Source organism: Bos grunniens, chromosome 12 (assembly GCF_055505025.1).
Source record: "Bos grunniens cultivar Pamir isolate PY7600 chromosome 12, Bosgru_T2T1.0, whole genome shotgun sequence".
Lineage (NCBI taxonomy): Eukaryota > Metazoa > Chordata > Mammalia > Artiodactyla > Bovidae > Bos > Bos grunniens.
In genome coordinates, this window is record NC_141176.1 from 26,692,664 (window position 1) to 26,717,282 (window position 24,619).

General features: G+C 38.1%; 1 protein-coding gene across 36 annotated transcripts in view; it reads left to right on the top strand.

Moving 5' to 3' along the window:
• The window catches only part of LOC147361561 (uncharacterized), a 631,042-nt gene that overhangs the window by 9,795 nt on the left and 596,628 nt on the right, over positions 1-24,619 (top strand). For 30 of the 36 annotated variants that reach the window (XR_015138077.1, XR_015138071.1, XR_015138073.1 and 27 more), the window contains one exon: positions 1,738-1,822. Coding sequence is in view for 2 of the 36 variants with exons in the window: in XM_086329386.1 (XP_086185512.1) it covers positions 1,738-1,812 (75 nt within the window). In the remaining 34 variants the exon portion in view is untranslated. Of the gene's footprint in view, positions 1-537; positions 634-1,737; positions 1,823-24,619 lie in introns of all 36 variants that reach the window. The other 6 variants (XR_015138085.1, XR_015138086.1, XR_015138087.1 and 3 more) reach the window with 1 other exon arrangement.

Sequence of the window (24,619 nt, forward strand, 5' to 3'; positions counted from 1 at the left end):
TAATAGAACAGCATTTTCTTTTTTAGTTTTGTTAAATAGCTATACACATTCTGTATTTATAAGAATTCTGACAATTCCCCTTTCATACTTAAACGTTGTATCTCTTTTAAGTACTTAACACCTAATTAGCAATATATCTTTTCTTTGTTTTTTCACTAGCCATGGAGATAGAAGGCATATTATGAACTGGGGATTTTTCTCTGAGACTTTGCAAAGATAAAATAGCCAAAAGAATAAGCAAATAATAATAAGGTGATCCTTCATGATTTACTAACCCACACAAGTAAAATGTCTACCAAAATATATCTGAAGGTTTAAACCCAAATTTTGTCCTGTTGTTTCAGTATCTGATTCTCTACTTCTCATTTTTTCTCAATGTTTGGTTATTGCTTTCTTTGTAAATAAAGTTTAGTATTTTGAATTCATACCAAGACAAAGATATTTTCCCTGACTTTGTTTTTTGAAGAGACAATGGGATTTCATGTAATTAATTTTTTCAAATTATTTCTTAGTTATGTGTGTTTAATTTTGACATAGATTGGCAGGAACCCACAACACTAATGACGTCATTCATATGCCACAAACTTCTCAGCAATTCCTAAGGTTACCCACATAGCTTCCAGTTATTAAAATGTGAGTTGACATTGGATATTTTTGTATCTCTACTTTCTTTTCCTATTTGCTAGTTCTTTGGATTGTCCTAACCTGGAATGTTTATAGAATTCATAATGTCTTTTACATTGCCTTGATACCTTTACTAATGTCTAAACTGAAAATGTCTTATATTGAATCACTGTAAAACATATATTAACTTCTCACATGTAAACAATACTGTTAATTGTTTTGAAAGCAAACCAGAGAGATATGGTCTCAGCACTCTAGAACTGTAAAATATAATCTATTTGATTTTTAAATAAGCAAAATGCCAAAGGAAATATAATCATATACGACACAGTTTAGACCAAGAGGTGCAGTGAAACTTAGAACTTAGCAACTATAAACATGAAATAGTGTAACTGAAACATCAATCCTTTGAGCTTTGTGACCATGTACTATTCAATAAGCATTAACTGAAAATGAAATTTCATGTAGACTAATAAATTAATAAGAACTTATTCCTCCAATATTATTACATAAACAAGTAGCAACTCTAATATTCATTAGATATTTCAGAAAGCATACTAAAAAGTCTGAAATAATGGATCTATGAAACAGGACAACTTAAGAGAGACATTATCTACTTCTAACAGTGCATATTTATTGTTAAATAACTAAAAGAAATTCTATACTTAATAGATGGTATATCTGATGGATAACAGACATAGATGTCTGTTTGATAAGGTAGAAAACTTTTCTCAAAAAGTTTAAATTAGCCAGAAGTTTGGGAGAAATACATTGAATTTAGGTATCTAATAGATTGTCTTCATTCACTAAACACACAGTATAATTTTTTTAAAGCCTAGAAGAAACTAAACATAATCTTCCTTACTGCATGTAACTGTTGAGTATGTTGTACAAGGTGTAGATAGTTCAAAGCCACAGAAAATAGAGCAATGAGTAAGACAAAGTCCCTGTCTTTATGTTATTCATATTCTACAATGGACACTGGCAATAAATTAGTAAAATTTATATAAATAATATGATTTCAGAAAGTGTGCTTTTACATTATAATTACTTTTATGCACAAAAAAATGGTGGTGCAGCCATTCATTATGGTTTTTTTTTTTCCCTCACTAGATCAGCAGCTACTTGAAGACAAGGACTATATCATTCTTACAAATAAAACCTTCAGCAATATTTTGTGATCATTGACTGATACATGGTAAGTACTTAATAAATGTTTGGATAAATAAAAGGATGAGGAAAGAAATTAAAAATAGAAATTTTAATAATTCAATATATTCAACAATGTGAATATATTCAAGATTTAATTGGCTCAACTATTGAAGAAATAAGAGTAGGCTTTTAAAATCTGAGTAAAATCATTCCTCTAAAGTATTCTTAAATTATTTAAAACATGAATTTTGAGGAGGTTAAGTTCCTTAAAACTAGTGTTCAATTATTGAATTGTCACTGTTTAGTAAACTCTTCAACCTCTTTGAGTCTCAGTTTCCTTACCAATGAAATGGGAATGAACAATGCTTCTTATATAATGAGATTATTGTAGTCTCACAAATGATATAAATTGTGATCCTGCTTTGAAAAGTACAGAGTATTACAGTGAAAACAATAGCATGAATTCTGACAGACATCCGAAATGAGGACTACTTTCTCAGTTCTGGGAATACAGGCAGTAGTGAGTCATGAGTGTATATTCAGCAGGAAACTGGTTTTGTTTGAGGAGAAGGAAGTTCAATGCCAAAAGCTAGTAAATAGTCAGAATTAAATGGTCAGGAATCAAAAGCCACAGTGGGGGCAAACTTGGAAAGTTGAGGCAACCGTGAATCCTCAAGAATAGAGGCAGAAAGCAATCCAGAGGTGGGCAAACAGTTGAGTCAGGCAACACTAGTGAACAAAAAAACCTAGGTAATCTGGGTCCATCATCACACTTAGATGCCTGTTAAAATGTAAGTTGGTCTAATAACCATATATGTAACACAGAGGTTGATCCATCCACTGAAAATATATTGGGTATTGGTGACATCAAAATACGTTTATATTTGTTGTTTGTATATAAACAAATAAATGTCCATATCCAAAATTATGCAGAACCCAGATTACCTAGTTTCTAATGAAGATTATATATTAGTTCAAATATATCTATTCACATATGAATGGCTTTTTTCCAAATTAGCTGACATTTTCAGAATTGTACTTTAAAAATTGAAATATTAGAAAATTTTAATGCATGAATTTGCAGTCATTCTTGGAGTAGACATTTTTGGAGTCTACTTTTTGTAAACTTTTGGAGTAACACTTTTTGGCTATTTCTATAAATTACTAAATACATTTTGACTTCCTAGAGATTTTAATGTGCTTTTTTTCAGCTTATTTGGAAATGCACGTAATATGAAATAATATATTACAGGTGGTCATCAACAGTTCACTAATTGTTTTATTCTTCAAAGCACGTAGTAAAAATATACTGGTTAAAATTTCTATGAAAAATGATAATGCACAAGAATCCTATGACTATGTTTGCAAAGATAATTTTTCTTTAAAATTTTGTATTTTTTTTCTTTTTAACTTTTACAGTGAAGTTTAATTTGATTAAAGAACTTTAATTCATGATTTTATTGTTTTTCTTTCTTGTATTTTACTCGTATTGAGAAATGGTGGTTCACTGTTGTGCTAGATTTTAAATTAATGCATATAAAACAAGAGATATTTAATTAGGGTCATCAATTTTCCACATATTATGGATTTCTGTGACTGAGGAGAAATATAACTATTTTTACTGCATCAGCTTCGCATATAGCAAGAATAATAGCAAGAACAACAACAACAAAACATTTATAGAATGCTTCCCTTGTGCCTGCACTTATACTTAGTCATGTAAACCTAGCATTTACTCGTCTGTATTATGGCATTCATTATTATCAGGGAAGATTTCTATCCCTGGTGCTGAAACTGCTTTGTGTAGTCTTAGTGGTTGAAGAATGAAACAGTTTCTTTAGATGTACCCTTTCGTTGAAATTATGAACTAGATAAATGTTCATATCTAGAAGGAAGTATTAAATTTCATCAATGTTAACATCTTGATGAATAGTTTTCAAATCAATATATTCTGTTTATTCTGACTGTTTTATCTTTGGATATTTTTTTTCCAGAGGATAATCAGTAGTTCAAAAAAAAGTTAGTATATAGGACATTGAGAAATCAGTAAATGTTCCAGATATCAAAACATATTAATACCCACCAAAAACTTGACTTTGTTCATGTCAACTAGCATTTTGATTTAATGTGTCAAAATTAAAGGATTTGTTTTAGAAATAAATACATGCAATCAAATTCCCTAACTGTATTACAGCCCACTTGATTGCAGGTAGTTAGTGCTTATTCAACACTGAAAATAACTTAGAATTATGGCAAAATGGGCTTTCTCCAAGAGAATTGCTTTGTTAATCCTGAGTCAGGGTAACAAATCTGGACAGCTATTCTTTTATATGTTCCTGTAAATAGAAGCATGTAAAATGTTGGTACAAGTTCTTCTTGGACAGGTAAGCCCAGAATAAATACATTGGCACTGTTCTGTTCTGACTGCGTCACCTGCATTTACGTGCCCACTTGGGGACTTTGGGAACCAAAGAAGTCTGTGCTGGGAAAGCAGCATCTGCTTCTGCTTGATGTGGCCAACCAATTTTGCCTTCATTACTAATAAAATCATAAATGTAATCTAAACTTTTTGTGTGTTCTCTCTTTTTGTGAAATTATACCTAATCTGAAAGTATTGTGTTTGTGTGTGTTGGGGATAGTATATAAAAGTTGAACGTGAATGAAGTTAAACTAGTTATTAGTTTTATCCTACAAAATGTTGTGTTTTTTTTTTTCTATGAATAACTTTGTTGGTAACAATAAATTTCCTATTTTTAACTTTAAACTTCAAGCAAGAGTTTCAGGGTCACTCTTTCAAGCAGAATAGTTCCTGTATTTTGTGCCTGAATGAGTTAATTTCTTTTACTGTTTTCGCAAGACTTGACTTTACTATATAAGCATCTTTTTCAAAGAATACTCCTCCTCCTATATTCCTTATTTCTGCAGTTGGCACCTCCAACTCCTCCAGTTTACCTCTGCCATCTAACTGTTTAGCAGGTCCTACAAATACTAATTCCTGAGTATTTTTTAGGCCTATCCTTCCTCTTATCACTACTTACTTAAGTTCAAGTTCAAATCCTTATGGTACCTTCCCTTGATTATTGCAGTAATCAGAGTCAGTCTCCTTGACTCACATCTCACTTCTGATCTATTCTTTGCACTGACATCACAAAGATATTTTTAAATGAACTGAAATTAATTTTATAAAAAACACATATACACATAAACACACTTGAAATCCCTCAGTGATGTTCCTAATTATGTAAAATAAGAGGCATTTTATGATCAAGCCCTGACCTTTCAACCCAGACTTGTGTCCTGTCACTGTTTCCCTTGAACGTTATATCCCAGCTATTAATATTTCAAAACAATAATGCATAATATTCATGGGTCCCAGCCACTATGTAAAATAATTTACTTATATTATGTCGGTTAATCCTCAAGAACTATATTAGGTAGGTCCTATTATTATCCATACTTTATAGGTAAGGAAAGAGAAGTTAAAGTCTTCTCTTACTGATTTATACATCTAAGAAGTACAGCAGCTGGGATTTGAATCCAGGCAGCCTGTCTCTAGTGTCTACAATGGCTTTCTTTTGCTAAACTTGGAGTTCCTAATCTTGATGTTTCTGACAAGCCTCTGTGTCTTTCACATGGTCTTTCCGTTGTCTGGAAAGCCTTTCCCAACTGTATCTGCCTATCTGCCTATAGGACCAATGCTTGTTCCACAAGACTTGACTCCAGCTGTCCTTTCTTAGTGCAGGATGCTTGGGGCTGGTGCACTGGGATGACCCAGAAGGATGGTACCAGGAGGGAGGTGGGAGGGGGATTCAGGATGGGGAACCCGTAACAGATTCATGTTGATGTATGGCAAAACCAACACGATATTGTAAAGTAATTAGCTTCCAATTAAAAATAAATTTATATTAAAAAAAAAAGTTGCTGTCTTCCCAGATAGGGTTAAAGTCTTGGCACCCATGGCACCTTGCAAAGCTCAGGGAGACTACAGAAGTTTAGTGGACAGAGTACAATTGTAATGTGAGACAGACCTAATTTTGATTCATGGCTCCATTACATATTGGTTTTCTGACTTTAGGAAAATCACTTCAGCCCTCTGAATGTTAGTTTCTTTGGGGATTAATAATGTTTTTTCAGGGAGTTTCTATAAGGGATACTGCTACTGCTGCTAAGTCGCTTCAGTCATGTCTGACCCTGTGCGACCCCATAGACAGCAGCCCACCAGGCTCCCCCATCCCTGGGATTCTCCAGGCAAGAATACTGGAGTGGGTTGCCATTTCCTTCTCCAATGCATGAAAGTGAAAAGTCAAAGTAAAGTCGCTCAGTCGTGTCCAACTCTTAGCGACCCCATGGACTGCAGCCCACCAGGCTCCTCCGTCCATGGGATTTTCCAGGCGAGAGTACTGGAGTGGGGTGCCATTGCCTTTAAGTGAGTTAATTTTGTGAGGTGCATCTCCCACAATGACTAGAGCGTATTAATAGTAAGAGTTCATTAGTTTCTTCAGTACCCTCTTCCACTGCAGCCCTCAGAACCTGCGTGATGGTTGTTCGTGTCCTCACTTGCCTGTGAGCCACTTCCCCTTTCACTGATGGCTCTGGTAGGCCCTAGTGAAACGTGAAATGAGCAAATGAACAGCTGAATGTTCAATACCTAGTGACATGATTACATGAGTCCTTTTGTTCATGTTGTGGCTTGAAAATTAGTATGCTTAAGAAATAACAACTGGCAAAGAAGAGAAACTATATAGTATCTAGAACTTTTTCCTTCTAATAAAAAATATGACTGTGATCTCTTTGACTTTGTCTCAAATTTTATATAAAAAACACATACTGATCTCAGACCAGTATAACATTAAAAGATTATGTGATTTTTAAAAATCAGTTTAATAGTCTTATGGTCTTAGAATAGAAAAAAAGAATATATATATATATATCTCTCTCTCTCTTCAAATATGTGATGCTGCTACTTTTCTGAGACTACTTATTGTTTTATTTTTTAAAACATCTAATACTGTCTGATGTGTTGGGTCTAGCTCTCTATGATTAAGAGAAAAAAGTATTCCAGGGACAGCTCCCCAAGGTTTTGAATCATGAGATATGAAAGTAAAAGTCAAAGAAAGCAACCTTGGTAAACTGAGAACACTTCTTGTTAGTGTTTCTTACATCAACTTATATCCTCCCTTCCTCTTACATGTTTGATAGACATTCAAGCACTATGTATCTGTGAGTTTTTAAATCCAAACCATTTAACCTTAGAAAATGCTCACAGATGAAAAGACACAGAAGGTCATTCTAAATGAACAAGTAAATGAACAAGAACAAGTAAGAGCTCTACAGAATTAGAGATCATCATAGCTAGAGTCCAGACAGACTTAATTGCTTCCAGAGGAGTTAAACCATAGATAATCAGGTGACAGATTGCAATTGATCATGATTTCTAAAAATAATTTTATGTAAATTACCTATGGTAACACATTGCTATTTGAATTATTTGAAAAATGAATAGCAGGTCCTCAGAATAGCCTGACATGTAAGTATATATAGTAAGAGCATGGGTTTAGGAGCAAAATTTTTATGAAATTACCTGTCATGATTTTTTTCAGTAAGATTATTCTATTCTGTTTTCTGAAAATATCCATTACATTCCTATTATAAACCTTATAGGAAGTTAAAAGAAAGCCTCTTCTTTTCTTTTTTTTTTTGTTTCCTTGAAGTTCCTGCTCTCCAGTTCTAGGAGTTAAAATAGTCAGAAAACCTCATCTTTAGTTCTAGAACATTTGAGTGCAGGGCCAAGACAGGCTGTGAAGTGTTGAACTTCATGATCTGAGTTCCTTTCTCCTGATAGAGTCCCATTATCCCTTATCTGATACATGCCTTGACGAAAATGGAAGATGAGATAGAATGCACCCAAGTTCTTTTCTTAAGTATACAAAAGGTCATTAAAATAACAGAAGAAACACAAAGCATTTACAAATGTAAAAATGCACAATCTCAGTTCTCAAAGAGTTTATGTTCTAGTATTATGTCAGTCTCTCTTTTTATTAATAGAAGCTCAATTTTTAGGTAGTTTCCTGGGTTCCGGCACTAAAGGTTGTACTTCTTAGCTTCTCTGCAATTACTATGCCAAGAGACCATTAGTCAATTAAATGTGAGCAGAAGTGAGGTGTTTAACTTCTAAGACATACCTTTAATGGCATGTCCCCTCTCCCCTTTCCATTGGTTAGTGGGTCTGTTAGCAAGCTGTCTTAAGACACGCAGATGAAGGCAAGGTGACATGCTAGTCAGAGAGAAACAATAAGAAGCCTGATCCTCTGATGACTTCGTGAAACAGAACTACTTCCGTTGTTCATGAAACAATACCAGCTTGGACTGTTAAGTGTAAAAGAAATAAACTTCGATCTTACGAACTTACGTTAGATTACACATTTACAACATTAGTCATAGCTATATCTTAATTAATATGACAGGTTTAATTAAGCATTGTAGTAAAAGTGACAGAATTCACTAGAAAGGCTATCATAAAACAGAGGATTCTCATAAGTTTCCTTTTTTTTTTTTTTTTTTGAGAAAGTATTATTCTAGACAGACTAGAAAATTGAAAAAGAGCACAGAATCATTTACTTCCAACTTTATAAATGCACTTGATTAATTTCAAAAAGATATCTATGCTACTGAAATGTATGTGTGTACATACATATTTATGTTACTGAATTTAATAAAATAAAGACAACATCCAAGTCCTTAATCTAATGTAAATTAAGGAATGAGGAACTCAAAATGTAAGAATAGCTTTTTTTGTGTCATCTATTGTATTCTTTTTCTGGGAGTAAAGCCAAGATTTATAATATGAGGAATTGCCCTCTATGAGGTAAAATTGATGAAGATTGTAACATTTCAAATAGCTTCTGGCTTTTCTTGATTTCTTATCATGGATCTGTCTAAACTTCTTATGTAGTAATACTGGGTTATAAGCAGTAGTCAATAGTATTGTTCAAAATTGATTCTTTTATCTTTATTGAGCACGCAGAGTATACAGGGCAGTATCCTAGGTGTTAAAGATTCAAAGGTAAATAACTTGGCTCCTTCCATCAAGGAGCTCACATCTAATGGAGGAGACAGAATATTAATAATTATGAAACAATGATAAGAAGTAGTATGAAGGGAACATAAATAAACAGACCTAGTCAGACCAAGGTGAAGAAAGGTAGGAAGTCTTCTTAAAGGAAAAAATAACTGAACTGAGTCTTAAAGAAAGAGTAGATATCATCTATGTGATAAGTCACTGCAGTCCATGGGGTTCCAAAGAGTTGGCCACTGTAGAACATGCATAGAAAACAATTGTTTTGGGAGGATATGGCATGTGTGATGGCCTTCATGTAGCTAGAACATACTGAGAAGAAGGTGTCTGAGAGACGCTTAAGAGATGAAGCTGACGAAGGATGAAGAACTGAGGCTATGAAGAGCCTCTGTATCTTGTTGAAGTATGTGAATTTTATTCCTGATTTCAATTGAGAACCATTGACTTCCTCGCCACCCGTGGAATAAGCATTCTCAAATACGCATTTTAGAAAATCAGTTTGACAGCAATAAGAAGATGAATTGGAAAATGCAAGCCTAGAAGTAGACAGATCAGTTAGGAGACTATGAACAGGTCTAATGCGATATTAGGAAGAGTAGAAAGACTGTGTGATCTTGTTTATGGAGATTTAAATGCAAATGTACATACATTGTGGTAGAATTAACAAGACTTGATGGCTCATTGACTAAGGATGGATGAGGTGGTGAAGAAATAAAGGAGGGGGAGGATTCAAGGTCATTCATGGGATTCTTGATTGAACTAATAGTGTCTTTCATAACCATAACATATCCAAGAAATAGAATCTGGGCAGGTTCTATGGTGGTTCATATTTAGAGGTTTGATAATTTTCACATTTTGCTAAGTTGGAAGCGACTGTGGATATCCAAGTGGAGCTGTAGATGGGCAGTTATCTACATCAGATCTGGAGCTCAAAGAGTTAACTAGGCTGGGACTTGGACAGAGAGAAGATTCTGGAAATTAATGTGGCAGTTGTTGTTAGAAGGTGAGGGACTTCCCTGGTCCACTCACAAAGGCTCCACACTCCCAATGCAGGGGGCCTGAGTTCGATCCCTGCTCAGGGAACTAGATCCCACATATTGCAGCTGAAGACCAAAGATCCCATGTGCTGCAACAAATAACTAAACAAGTGTTGTTTTGTTTTTTTTTTTTTAAACAGATGATATGCCTGGATGGGAAGTTTTTATATTAGGGTAAGCAACAATGATTCAGAATAGGAAACATGGAGCTAAAAGCAAACCCACTTTTAAATCCTGTGACAACTTAGTCTTTGGGAAAATAGCCAACTTCCGCTTGAATACATTTCAAGAGAAGCAATGCCTCCACAGAGGAAAGGAACTTTTAATTAAAGCAAAGAAATGAAATGAATATCCTATAATGTTTCTGGAAGTCACAGTGGAAAAGTTGGAGAGGGAAGAAAGTTTGATTTAGAAGTAAGGCACAGAGAGGTATGGAGATAAGAGAATGGAGATGTTTCCAAAAAGGCAAGATTATTTTGCAGTTGCCTATATGTTCCCTGATAGTTTTTAGGGAGATATAACCAAAGGGCCTCCAAGGGAGTAATTACAGTGTCTCCAAATATATCCTATTTTCTGTCTACAGAGTACAGAATAAGTTAATTTCCTAGAAGCCTTCCTGCAGGAAGGAATTAACTGTTTTGACTCAAGGCAGGAAACTCTATGTCAATAACAGCAAACCTATCTCTGATGTCACTGTAGGGAATAGAAAAATTTCACTTTGAAAACAAAGTAAAATCTTTTCTACAAACAATACTGACCCAATGTCAATTTTAGGGCTCATCTTATAATTCAGAAATGCCTTTTGAATACCACTTAACTGTGCCTTTTTCAGTGAAAGTAATGTGCTGCCTTTAGGGATTGATTTCTCAGTGAAATCAATGAGAAATCCAATGTCTATTTGTCAGTAAAGATATGTGAAATTTGATGGGTCTTTTGGGACCGGACAACCAGTTAAAAATTCTAAAGCAAAACTAAGTGGAGCATAGATGCCAAAAATCTCAAGAGATCTCTGAAGAATGAAATGTGAAAGATGGAGACGAGAGAATGCTGGCATAGACCTGAACTTCCTAAAGAATACAGTAATGGGATATTATACAAAGAAACCAAAAACATTAGCACATTAGCACTTTTTGTTACCAAAAAGAACAGTTTAAAAAGTTGAAGAAGGATCTTTTAAAAATACATAAACAAATAAATGAATGCAATTTGAAAAAATATCCTTTTGGTATTTTAAAAAAATCAGTCTTTCGTAGCTAATGCCTCATTGCCAACCCTTTGACGAGTGCTGATTTCAAAATTCTTATTATTATTTTTAAAAGGTAAACATTTACATATGTAAATTAGGAGAGAACATTTTCAAATTATCAAATTTAATTTTATTAAGTGCTTGGATCTACTTATGAATATGCATTCATAATCTGAGATTGGTATCTAAGGACCTATCATCCAAATGATTTATTTATACAGCCTCCCAATATCTGTTGTGGGCTACAGTGTACATGTGCTCACCATCTCCTCTGAGAATCCAATATGCCTCTGATCATCTGTTTTCTCATTCATAGGTAGTAAACTATAGCCCTCTTTTGTTAGAATCATTAAAGAAGAAATATCACTTACTTAAAGTAAAAGACCAACTTAAAGGTAATCCTTTTGTCACAGTAAATGGGTTCACCCTAGCAACTCTAAAGTATTAAGGAATTTAACAACAGTTTAAAAGTGGGTAACACAGTTTGAGTCCAGACTTAACTAGGCAATTTACAAACTGTGCTGTTAGGGTGTTACAGAGCCTTGGTCACATCTTTCTGGGAGGCAGCAACAATTGTCGTGCATATGGTTCTTTCAGATGTTCTGTTTTCCTATTACTGTAGAGATGATTCTTGAACCTGAGGTAATGGCATGCCTATCTATATTTTGTTAGTATTCGTGGGCAACAGTAAATAAGACAATATCTTAAGATCCTATACAAAATTCATTCTATCATCACTGAAGTTATAATCACAGAATGTCAGCTGTGGAAATAAAGGAAAGCAGGGTTCTTGAGTTTTAGCCTCAGGATTCACTTAAGTGAGAAGGTAAGTCACCACATCAGCCTGTATTTCTCAGGGTGCAAAGCCAAATTAGAGTAAATCAAAAAGTTTTTGCAAATGTTCATTGCAACATCTTCTCTGTACCTGGCAATGACCTACTTCATTTATTCAGTCAGTAAATACTGAAAGCCTACTTGTTCCAGGCACTAAGGGTCTAGCCTAGTGCATAAGCCCTAGGAGTTCTCTGCTCTCATGGACTTAGCTAATATATACGGGGAGCAGATAACAGGTGAATAAATGTAACAAGTGGCAATATGTGTGATGAAGAAAACAAAGCTATAGTAAAAAATTACATCACTATGAAAAATAAAAAAGCATAAAATGTTATTAATTGCAGCATATGTTTGGCATCAGAATAAATAGTTTAAAATGCCCATCTTAAAAATGGAACTAATGTTCGAAAGGAACATTTAAATTTAACTTAAAATAGGTTTTTATTTTTGTTAAAGAGCTAAGTTGAGAGCAGTATAAACTAAGAGAAATATTTTTTAATTGAAAGATTAAAGCAGAAATAAACACCAAATAACTGACAATTGTAGTTTTTAGAGTCTATAAATGAATGGTTAAAATATAGCAGAAGATTTATAGGACTGGTGAAAATAAATGTAAAAATTCTTTATATAAGCTATTAAAATGGCTAGCTACATGATCCTTTATATTTAGAAACTGCAATTTTATTTCTGGATCTTCTAATACTAATGATAAATAACTAATGCTGTTTTTTCTATTGATAATTTGTATAGTATATTATTTGTTTTCTTATATATTTTTACTGAAATAGAATTCACATGCCATAAAATTGACCATTTTTAGTGTAGTCACAACCTTGTACCCCCATCACCACTATTTCAGAACATTTTTATCAGTCCCCCCAAAAAACTGTGACTTCATTAGAAGTCACTCCCCATTCCTACAACCCCTGGCAACCACTATTCTGTTTTCTGTCTCTTTGGATTTGCCTATTCAGAACATTTCATATAAATAGAATTGAATAATGTATGTATGGCATTTTACACCTTTTTTCTTTTCTTTACTTAGCTTGTTCTAGCATCTTTCAAGATTTTATTCCTTTATATGGTCATACTTGGGCTTTGCAGGTGGCTCAGTGGGTAAGCAATCCACCTGCAATGCAGGAGCCCCAGGTTCTATCCTTGGATTCGGAAGATCCCCCGGAGGAGGGCATGGCGACCCACTCCAGTGTTCTTACCTGGAGAATCCCATGGAAAGAAAAGCCTGGTGGGCTACATACAGTCCATAGGGTCTTAGAGTTGGAAACGACTGAAGCAGCTGAGCATGCACACACACATGGTCATACTGCTATTTCATTACTGATGTCACTCAAGTGTCTCAGCAGTTAGCTTCATTATGAAAACTTTTTTGATGCTTTCTTAGCCAAACCCCCATACAGTAGCCCTAAGCCTTACTTACCTATGGAGGCCGAACACTCATTTGATGTTATTTAAAGAACGCTAAGCAATTCCCCTGTAAAATTTATCTTCTCCACCTTATCATATACTCCCTGACTACTTCTATACTTCTTTAAATACCATCGCTAAAAACCTTCCTGTTGTCTTAACTACTTTGAAAATACAGATACCCTTTAGAAGCGTATTGAACTGTAATTAATTATCAGTTGATTAGCTCAGTTTCTCCACTGACAGTAAGCTAATAGTGCTGCTTAAAAGTTGTGATTTTTTTTAGTGGAGGAAGGAATAAGATAAAAATAATTTTGGAGTAAGGTGCTTTTCTGAAGCAAAAGTGGTCCAGAATCTCTGAGCATCTGATAAAAGGAAATGATTAGTATTTTAATTCACCCAACAGTCATTTATTGAACCCCTGCTTGAATGGTGTCAAGCCTTACTCTTAGAACCGAGGACTTAGAGTTTTATCTTATTTTAAGCAACCACAGTTTTGTACAGGAGGCAGACATATAACCAAGTCTAATGCAGAGTATTGAGTGCTGGAATAAATGCTTCTAAAAAGAACTAAAGGACTTCCCCGGTGGCACAGTGGGTAAGAATCCACCTGCTAATCCAAGCGACATGGGTTCGATCTCTGGTCCCTGAAGATTCTACATGCCGCTGAGCAGCTAAGTCCATGTGCCACAACTACTGAAGCCCACCTGCTTCAACTACTGAAGCCTGTGTGCCTAGAGTCTGTGCTCTGCAACAAGAAAAGTCACTGCAATGAGAAACCTGCACACGGCAAGAAAAGTAGCCCCCACTCGCCTCAACTAGAGAAAACCTGCACGCTTCGATGAAGACCCAGCACAACCAAAATAAATAATTATTTTCTTAATTTTATAAAGAGCTACAAAAGCCTAGGAGAAGCTAAATCAGATTGAAGTGGAAAGGTAAAGAAGGTTTCCTGGAAGTGACATGAGAAGAGATTTTTAAAGTATGTATTAGCTAGATGGATAATGAGAGAAAGGCATTACAGATGAAGGAAGCAACAAGGTAAAAAAAAAGCTCAGAAGAAAGAAACCACAGGCTGTTTTCAGAAATGTGAAATAGAACAATACAATCAAAGGGAAGGAAAGAGAAGGATTAGAAGGATGGTCATAAAGACAGGCTTCCTGGATGGCTCAGATGATATCCACCTGCAATGCAGGAGACCCAGGTTTGATCCCTTGGTCAGGAAGATCCCCTGGAGAAGGGAATGACTACCCATTCCAGTATTCTTGCCTGGAGAATTTCGTGGACAGAGGAGCCTGGTGGGCTATATAGTCCATGGGGTCACAAAGAGTCAGACATGACTGAGCAACTAGACTAACACCCTCAGTCAGCTAAAAAAGAGTCAGCTACTATCAGTCAGCTACTAAAAGTCAGGAGTTGCTTGGGATGTGCTAGGCACTACCATACATGTTTTACATGTCTCCTCATTCAATCTTTCCAGCAATCTTATCTCATAAGTGATATCATGTATGTTTTCAGATGGAGGAAACCAAGGCATGGAAAGGTTAAGTTATTGTCTACATTTCCACTGCTAGTAAGTGTGATGCTGAGTGTGAACTTCTCACCATTGGATCTTGATGGGCCTTGTGTGCCAGTCTGAGGAGTTTGGCCTCTATTCTGAAAGTGATGGGAGCCCAAAGGGTTTGAAGCAGGAAAGTTACCTGATACGAACAGATTTATAGCTCTAGAAAAATCACTGTGGAGACTGGGCAGAGAAAAGGGTAGGTACAGCCTAGAGAGAGCAGTACTCCAGGCAAAAAGTAGTAGTGAGGGCCTAAGATCATACAGTGTGATTGGCAAGCAGGAAAAAGAGCCCTGACATATATTTAGGAAGCAAAACCCAACTCTTAGGAGATGGAGATAGAAGGAACAGATAGAATGACTGGGTTTACTAGGTCATTAGGGAAGTGATTGGGCCTTCAGTGAGGGGAATGCAGAGGGAGTAAAGAAGTTTTAATTCATATTGTATAGGAAGTGAGTAGAAAACGTTTAGTTAGAATTGTCAAACACAGAGCAGATGCTGTGGGTCCAGAGCGCAGCAGTGATGTCTGAGCTGAGTATAAGGAGATGGAGACACTGGGTCTTAAGCTGTCATTGAAAGAGAGCGGAGACTTAAACATGGTGGCCAATGAGAACATACGTGGACAGAAGAGCACAGGACAGAAAATCAGGCCCTAAAGCTGTGGTGGCAGCATCGATGAGGCAATCACTGGAAGAGCCTGCTTTTCAAGAAACTGAAAAATGATCAGAGAAGGAGGTGAACAGCTAGGCATGCATGGTGTTACTAACACTAAAGGCGAGTTTTAAGAAGGGGGAGGACAGCAGTATCAAATGCCACAGTGAGGTCAAAGGAGGCTGGCATTTGAGGTCAAAGTGTAAACTGTTATTGAATTTAACAATGTGAAGATAAATGATGACTTTACTGAGAGGACTTTCAGGAAGTGGAGTCAGATTGCAACAAAGAGTGAATATGAGGAGAGGGAGTGAAGAAAGTGAACATAGAAACTCTTACTGTGCAACATGACTGTGAAGAGAAAGAAGGTCAGGACAGGGGAAGAAAAAGAGCATTTGAGTGGATAGATTTATTCTGACCATGTGTTTAAACATGGGAACCATATTCTAAACCTTCATTTTTAGTTTTGCAGCTATGAGTAAATAAGTAAGAAAGGGATGTGCCATTTCAAGAGTTTGCTAAAGCAACAGGCTCTGCAGAGCCCTCTGGAGCAGATGCCTTTGGAGCATCAAGGACCCTGATGAAATAATAGCGTGAATCAGGAGAAGGCAGAGATCACCTTCAACTTCCCCTGGAACCAAGCTCAGCCTGGGGAAATTCATAGGCTACTGTGGGCTTGGGGTCAGCTAGGGACGGTAGCTTAGGTCTTGGTTGCATTGCCAAAACTCTGTAACAAGAGGCTTCCAGTGGAGACAAGGCCTCACATCCTAAATCTATAGGGGTAGACCATGTGCTAAGGATTCGCCTTAGAGGACCTGCCCAACCAGCCTGATATAACTGACAGGGTCCACATGCCTCACTGATAAGAAGGTCGTTATGTCCACCTTCCAATGTCCCTTATGCCACAGTGGGACATGGACCTGGAGGGGGCCTTGGCTTGAGGCATGAGCGGGCCCAGGGCCCAGGTGGCTTCATTTCTTTGTTGGTTGATGGAGGCTTGGAACCATGTAGGGCAGTGGCTGAAAGGTGGTATTTGGCCTGATCTCGTTGGGCCTTTTCCAGGTTTGCCTATTCTTCCTGGTTATTGAAAATCTTAAAGTCTAAACTTAAAAGGTCTTGTTGAGGGGTTTGAGGGCCTTCTGCCTTTTTGCAAGTATGAATGGCTGGCTCAGAAGAATTAGGGATGAGTGTGGCAGGGTCGAAAGTAGGACTGCGTTCAAAGAAAAACTTGAGATTTGAGAGAGGGACATGAACTCCAACAATGCCTTCTGCTCCAGCTACTTCCCATAAAGGGAGGAGTGGAGCAGGGGAAGGAGCAGGGTCCTGCAGTGAAGTTTCCTGTTTTAAAGTTGTTCAGATCGGGCATGGGGAGGGGATCTAGGGAGGTCCGGGTAAAGCCTTGGGACCTTCAGGGTATAGGGTGGGGCTGAGGTCTCAGAGCTAATCTCTGGCACAGGCTGGGGAGGGGGGTTGGGAGCTGCAGTGGTGGCTTGTGGTGGAGGCCTGAGCTTGTGAGGAGGGAGGGAGGAGGGGACATAAGGTGGAGGTTGTGGAACTGGATCTGGAGTGGCTGCAAGGGAATTGGGAGCGCTTAGGGGGTGGTTGTGCTGTGGTCGGAAGAATTGAAGGAAGAAGAAGAAAAGTCTGAACAGGGATCCGGGAGACATTATATTAGAAGGATGTGGCCCAGAGTAGGCTAAGAGTATTTGAGAAGTAGAACAGGATTCACAGAGAGAGGGTCGAGAGCAGAGTGAAGAAAACCTGAACCTAAGGGATTTCTAACCACTTGCTGTTGCAGCAGCAGCAGTTATCGAGGTCCCATAGAGTATTATAATCGAGAGTTCCGTTTTCTGGTGATTGGGACCTTTTATCAAGTTTGTATTGAGGCCAGACGATGTTAGAATAGTAAATAAGTCTTTTTGGTCTTATCTCCCCTTGGAAGCCCAAGGCTTTCAGGTTTCGGAGAAGGCATCCTAGAGTAGATTTTGAGGGCTGGGACTGAGAATTTCCCATTGTGGCCGAATAGGAAGGGTAGACAAGGGTGAGATAAAGCGAGGAGAAAGGTCTGAGAGAAAAGGCGTCCCCATTCTCAGGACTTTCTCAGAGAGTAATAATAGTCTGCTTTGAAATGAGTGTCCCCTGTTTCAAAGTCAGATGGGACCCAAGGCCAAGGGCCAGCAGGTGTTGGGATCCTCCCGCCTAGTACTAGGACCTGGAAACGAGGAGAGAGAGAGAGGATCCAAGGGAATGGGATTTCACTTACCATTGTAACCAATGGATGGAATGTGGGTGGATGTGGGGATGTCAGTCCAGCAAGGCAAGTGGAAAGTCCCATCCCAGAGCTTGTCTCCGTTTCTTGGCAGAGTCCAAGGGTGGGGACCACCCGGTTGTGGTAGATCTTCCCTCTGGGGTTTCAGCACCAGAATGTAAGAGTGAGTGCAGAGAAAAAAAGAAAGAGCCGGGCAGTCAGGCAAGAAAAGGGAAATTTATTAGAGGAAAAAGAGAGGGTGATTGGCCCTTAAGGAGAACCAGTGTCCTCCCTTTCTGACAGAGTTCTTCTTATAGACTGAGCACCTTATAAACAACAGAAATTTACTTCTCACAATTCTGGAAGCTAGGAATCCCAAGATCAAAGTACTGGAGCATTTGATGTTTATTGAGAAGCCGATTCTTGGTTCAAAGATGGCCATCTTTTCACTGTGTCTTCACAGGATAGAAGGCAGGTAGAGGGCTTCTAAGGTCTCTTCTGTAAGGCTGCTAATTCCATGCAGGGGCTCTGCCCTCACGAGCTAATTACCTACCAAAGGCCCCACCTTCTAATACCATCACATTGGGGATTAGGATTTCAGCATATGAATGGGGGGGGGACACAAACATTCAATCCATTGCAGAGGAGGAGAATTGTGGGCAGAGGGAACACTCAGCTGGACAGTGACAGGTAATAATAATACCTGCATTGGATTGAATATTTGCCGGAGAGGTACTCAATTTTAAGTCAGAAGCATTTGGAAATTTTATTGGTCTAGACTAAGTTTTCTGTTAGACCAAATTTAGTTTTTCTGCTATTGAGAAATAATGGGGCTTGTCAAAGGAAAGATGGGGTCATCATAAAAATAGAACAGGCTTTGTGTTTCCACCAAGCTAATTGGTGACATCCAGGCCATACTCAACCACACCTGCTGTTTAAAGTTGCAGAAGAGCTTATAGAGCAGGTTAGGGTGCTGCCAGGAGGACATGAGTTTGAGCAAATTCTGCAAGACAGTGAAAGGTAGGGAAGCCTGTCATGCTACAGTCCATGGGATCACAAAGAGTTGAACACAACTTAGCCACTGAACAAAGCAATAAAAAACAAGAGAACGCTAAAAGTCTGCCTCTCAGGAGGTCGGGTCTCTCTGTGGCCAGGATCTAGTCAGTTGCTTCTACTTCATGCACGGGTTTGTTTTTCTCATAACTTTCTAGCTCATCTTGTCCACATTTGGTATTCCTCTCTCAGTTCAGTTCAGTAGCTCAGTTGTGTCCGACTTGTGACCCCATGAACCACACGCAGCACGCCAGGCCTCCCTGTCCATCACCAACTCCCGGAGTTTACCCAAACTCATGTCCATTGAGTCGGTGATGCTGTCCAACCATCTCATCCTCTGTCGTCCCCTTCTCCTCCTGCCCTCAATCTTTCCCAGCATTGGGATATTTTCCAATGAGTCAACTCTTCACATCAGGTGGCCAAAGTATTGGCATTTAAGCTTCAACATCAGTCCTTCCAATGAACACCCAGGACTGATCTGCTTTAGGATGGACTGGTTGGATCTCCTTGCAGTCCAAGGGACTCTCAAGAGTCTTCTCCAACACCACAGTTCAAAAGCATCAATTCTTCGGTGCTCAGCTTTCTTTATAGTCCAACTCTCACATCTATACATGACCACTGAAAAAACCATAGCCTTGACTAGACGGACCTTTGTTGACAAAGTAATGTCTCTGCTTTTTAATATGCTATCTAGGTTGGTCATAACTCTCCTTCCAAGGAGTAAGCATCTTTTAATTTCATGGCTCCAGTCACCATCTGCAGTGATTTTGGAGGCCAAAAAAAATAAAGTCAGCCACTGTTTCTTACTGTTTCCCCATCTATTTCCCATGAAGTGATGAGACCAGATGCCATGATCATAGCTTTCTGAATGTTGAGCTTTAAGCCAACTTTTTTACTCTTCCTCTTTCACTTTCATCAAGAGGCTCTTTAGTTCTTCTTCACTTTGTGCCATAAGGATGGTGTCATCTGCATATCTGAGGTTGTTGATATTTCTCCTGGCAGTCTTGATTCCAGCTTGTGCTTCCTCCAGCCCAGCATTTCTGATGATGTACTCTTCATATAAGTTAAATAAGCAGGGTGACAATATACAGCCTTGACGTACTCCTTTTCCTATTTGGAACCAGTCTGTTGTTCCATGTCCAGTTCTAACAGGTTTCCTGACCTGCATACAGATTTCTCAAGAGGCAGGTCTCACAGTTCCTCTCTGGATTGTGCCAAATTCTCCCTTAACCTTCGCTTCTTAACACTCTGACCCAAATTGGGATCCTCTACCTCTCATGGGCTCCCTTAGCATGCCCTGATCATGTACACATCAGAGTGTATTTTAAATACCTGTTTGCCGATATGTTTCCCTCTCCTGACTTAATACCTTTAGGGCAGGAGAATAATGCTGTCTTCTTGCTTGTTCCAGATGATTCCACTCTCTTCTGTTACCTGCCGCAGCCTTATAGTTATTCTTCCATATTCATCGGGGTGTTCTCACCTCTGGCTATAGATCTTCCTCTCTGGTTCTAATCCTGGGGGACTTCAACAGCATTGTGACTATTGGAAATGGAAAGACTAGTGAATGGAAAGTCTTCACCTCCAAATTTACTGGCATCTTTCTTTATCCCACATCCTTCCTTCCCAGGCTATAGACTCTCTCCATCATCTGGAACTGCTCCTTTTACTGGAAGGCAGGACTAGATTGAGTTCTCACTCAGTCTGTCCTGGTAGCAAAGTTGAGGTTGACTGGATCAAAGGTTAAGCTGAATTGGAAGACAGGCTTATCAAAGGTAGCACATGGCATGGCAGCCTGGGGAATTGGCTCAGTCATCCTGTTAACAGTGGATGTTATATTGGAGCAGCTCTTTGAGGACTTGTGGCATGTGTTTTGACTGGCTTTTGCTTGGGGTAGTGGATACTGGCAAGGTGAATTTGTTCTTGGGTGGCCTTTAAAAGGGCTCTCCAAACGGGAGACATATCCTGGATTCCTCAGTCTAACATACGAATGTGTAGTTTGCTAGAGTGGTCATAGCAATAAACCACAGACTGCATGGCTTAAAACAATAGAAATGTATTTTTCATCGTCCTGGAGGCTGGAGGTTCAAGAGAAAGGTGCCATTAGGATTAGTTTCCGCTGAGGGCCATAAGTAAAGAATCTGTTCCGGGCCTCTCTCCTTGGCTTGTAGATGGTCCTTGTCTTTTTGCCTCTTCACATGGTTGGCCCTCTGTGCATGTGACCTGTGGTGTTTCTTCTTATGACATCAGTCATATTAGATTGGGGCCTCACCCTAATTGCCTTATTTAAATGAATCACCTCTTTAAAGACTTTTAATTCCAAATATGATTACATTCTGAGGTACTGAGGGTTGGGACTTCAACATATGAATTTGGAGAGGGGGAGACATAATCCATTCTCTAATAAAGAACAAGGTTAGAACAGAGCAAGTGCTCATTAGTTATTCCTTGAAACTTTTTTTCATGTTATTTATATTCTTTAGTTACTTTTTTTTTAAACCATTGGAGTGAATAGGATATTAAATGAAATACAAAGTGGAAATCTGCTTAACTGTGAAATATACTCTTTGTAAACAAATTTCTCAATGAAAGTTTTGATAGAATCAAATAAAGTCACACAAAAAATTAATCAGGCCAGAAATTTTTTTTTTCTTTTTAATTGGAATATAGTTGATTTATGATGTTTTTGGAAGTTTTACATATTTTTGAAAATGTGGATAAATTTTGATATTGTATATGTGTGTGTTAGTCACTCAGTCATGTCCAACTCTTTTTGACCCCATGGACTCTAGCCCGCCAGGCTCCTCTGTCCATGGAATTCTCCAGGCAAAAGTATTGGAGTGGATTGCCATTCTCAAGTCTCCAGGGGATCTTCCTGACCCAGGGATTGAACCCGAGTCCCCTTCATTGCAGGCAGATTCTTTACCATCTGAACCTATTACTTATCACAAATTGCACTTACATTGGTCTAAGAGGTAAATACTGAGAGAATTTTCAAAGGGGAAATATCATGATTCTCAGACAGATGTAAAACACTGTGTTAAAAATCTGTTAATTCATTGATCAGTGGCAGAACCAGGCAGATGCTGCAAGCAGTTCAAAGAAAGATCAAAAACAAGTACATTTCTAGATCAGGACAACTGAAATGAATGTACCAATGGAGAGAAAACTGTTTTTTCATAGGTTGGAGAGTTGATCCCAGTTAACCTGTGTGCCTACAAACAAGAATCATTTTACAGTGCTGTCAGCACCCTCCACATTACAGATTTTGGGGGAAAAAAATTCTCCCATAGAATCAGAATCAAGTAAGTGGGAGAGCATGCTATCAATAATGCACCATTTTCTGTCAAAATTCAGGCATCAACATCATGTTGGTGGGAAAGCAACTTTACAGTTGTGGGAAGAAGCTTTCTCATATCAAACACTTTGATCATGTAGGGTGTAAAATCACATATAGACCCTCTACTGTCTTCTCCATTTACTCAAAAGTTTATTTTAGTACCAAGTTAGCAGTTATTTGAAACTGGGAGTTCGTTGACCTTCCCTTATTTTGAACAGCGTAGAGGATTTATTATATGGAAAACAGAATGAATTAACAGATAATAACATATCTGATATGTTTTGTGTTTTTTTCACTATTTTCCTGTAAAGAAATTCCTTCTGAAGTTCAACACAATTGTATGTATGTTTAAAAATATTTTTCTAAACACCCAAATACCCTTACCTATAAGATATTCTTGCGGATGATAACATTTTCAATTATTTTCTTGGTTTTGGTCTCCTGAGCAAGAATTAAAATTCCAAAAAGAACAATCTTTTAGCCTGCTTTCCAGTGTTGCTTTTTATTGTTCTCTTTAAAATAAAATACTTGAACCTTGTATTAAAGAGCATTCTAATGCTGATGGAACTCATCTTGGTAAATTAAAATCAACTCAAAAAGATGAAAATATTTGATGATGTGAAACCTCATTGATCTATAGTAGTACTTTGCTGTGATATTTTTACATCACAAAAACTGAATAAATTATGCCTTAGGTGTGTGGCTGATAGATCAGAGAGATTGCCCTACTCCTTTAGAAATGATAGTGTTAATGTGGTTTGTGTGTCATGAATTACACACCTGCAAAGTCAACTGGTCCTTGGCAGGCCCCCGCCAACCCATTCTTTGAAAGTCGGCACCTATTTTCCCAGGTTCTGGGAACGTGAGAGAGATGAACCTAAAATGACAAGCTAAGGAAATACGGGCAGCTGAAAACATTTATTCTGCCACCCTCAACATAAACATCAAGTGGATAATCTGGCTGAGGCGTGGCAAATACATGTCTTATGGACCACCATTCAACATTGATAATTCACACAATACTTTTTCTGCTGACCCAGAAATAACCTCAGCATCCTAAACACAATGCTCAGGGCAGCCACTTAAATCAGAGTTGGCATGCGATTTAGAAATTATTTGCCATCCTTGCTCTGTCTCTTGATTTTGAATTTCAGTCTCCGATGAACACCATGAAATAGGCAATAACTGATGGGATGTAGAATGTGAGCCCTTAGGCAGAACCCAGGCTGCAGACAAATTTGATCTGGCCTAATTCAACAGCACTTTTGTTTGTTTTTTTTTATTTACTAGTTCCCAACAGTAAAACATCAAGAAATGTCTTAGAAATACTCAGATTTCTATCTTTCCTTCAAAGGACAGATTTGGCAACACTTGACTTTTATTGCAGTCTTGCAGCCACTGACTGGATGTGAGAATTGGCTCTCCCCTCAACATTGCAAGCTCCCAACTTTGTCCCAGGCCCCTCTCATCCAACTTGGCTTTTTTACATGATAAACTTTGACTGCCCTTCCTTGTTCTTCTGTGACTCCTAAGTGTCCGAGGCTCTTCACTCTGATCTCCCAGAATTTTCAGCCTAAAAAGCACAGGCGCAGGATCTATAAGCCCTCTTTCGCATTAAGGCGGCTTTGGAGGTGAGGAATGAGAGCAATAGGAACCTCTGTAAATTACCTTCTTCCCCTGTGGTTCAGGCCATCAAAGTAGGACACGGATTTCTCAGCCAGAGCCAGAGTCCAGAAGGCCAGGATCCCCTCAGGTACTGAATCATTTCATTTCAGTGAGATTGGCATGAGGTCTGTCACAGCTCTCAATGAGGTGTCGCCTCTAAGCAATTAGGAACACAGTGGGGGGTGGGTGTGGGTAAGAAAAACCAAAATAGATCCAAAAAAAGTTTAATTATGGTCTATATATTTAGGAGAAATAGATATGAAATGATTGCTTTTAAAGTAAACTGGCCTAAGCTGCAGAAAAAGTCGAAGGCAGCTTCTAAAACCCTCTGCGTGCTAAGCAGTTTTTTTTCTTTTTTTAATATAAATTTATTTATTTTAATTGGAGGCTAATTACTTTACAATATTGTATTGGGTTTGCCATACATCAACATGGATCCACCACGGGTATATACGTGTTCCCCATCCTGAACCCCCTTCCCACCTCACTCCCCATACCATCCCTCTGGGTCATCCCAGTGCACCAGCCCCGAGCATCCTGTATCATGCATCGAACCTGGACTGGTGATTTGTTTCACGTATGATATTATACATGTTTCAATGCCATTCTCCCAAATCATCCCACCCTCGCCCTCTCCCATAGAGTCCAAAAAGACTGTTCTGTACATCTGTGTCTCTTTTGCTGCCGCTTATACAGGGTTATCATTACCAT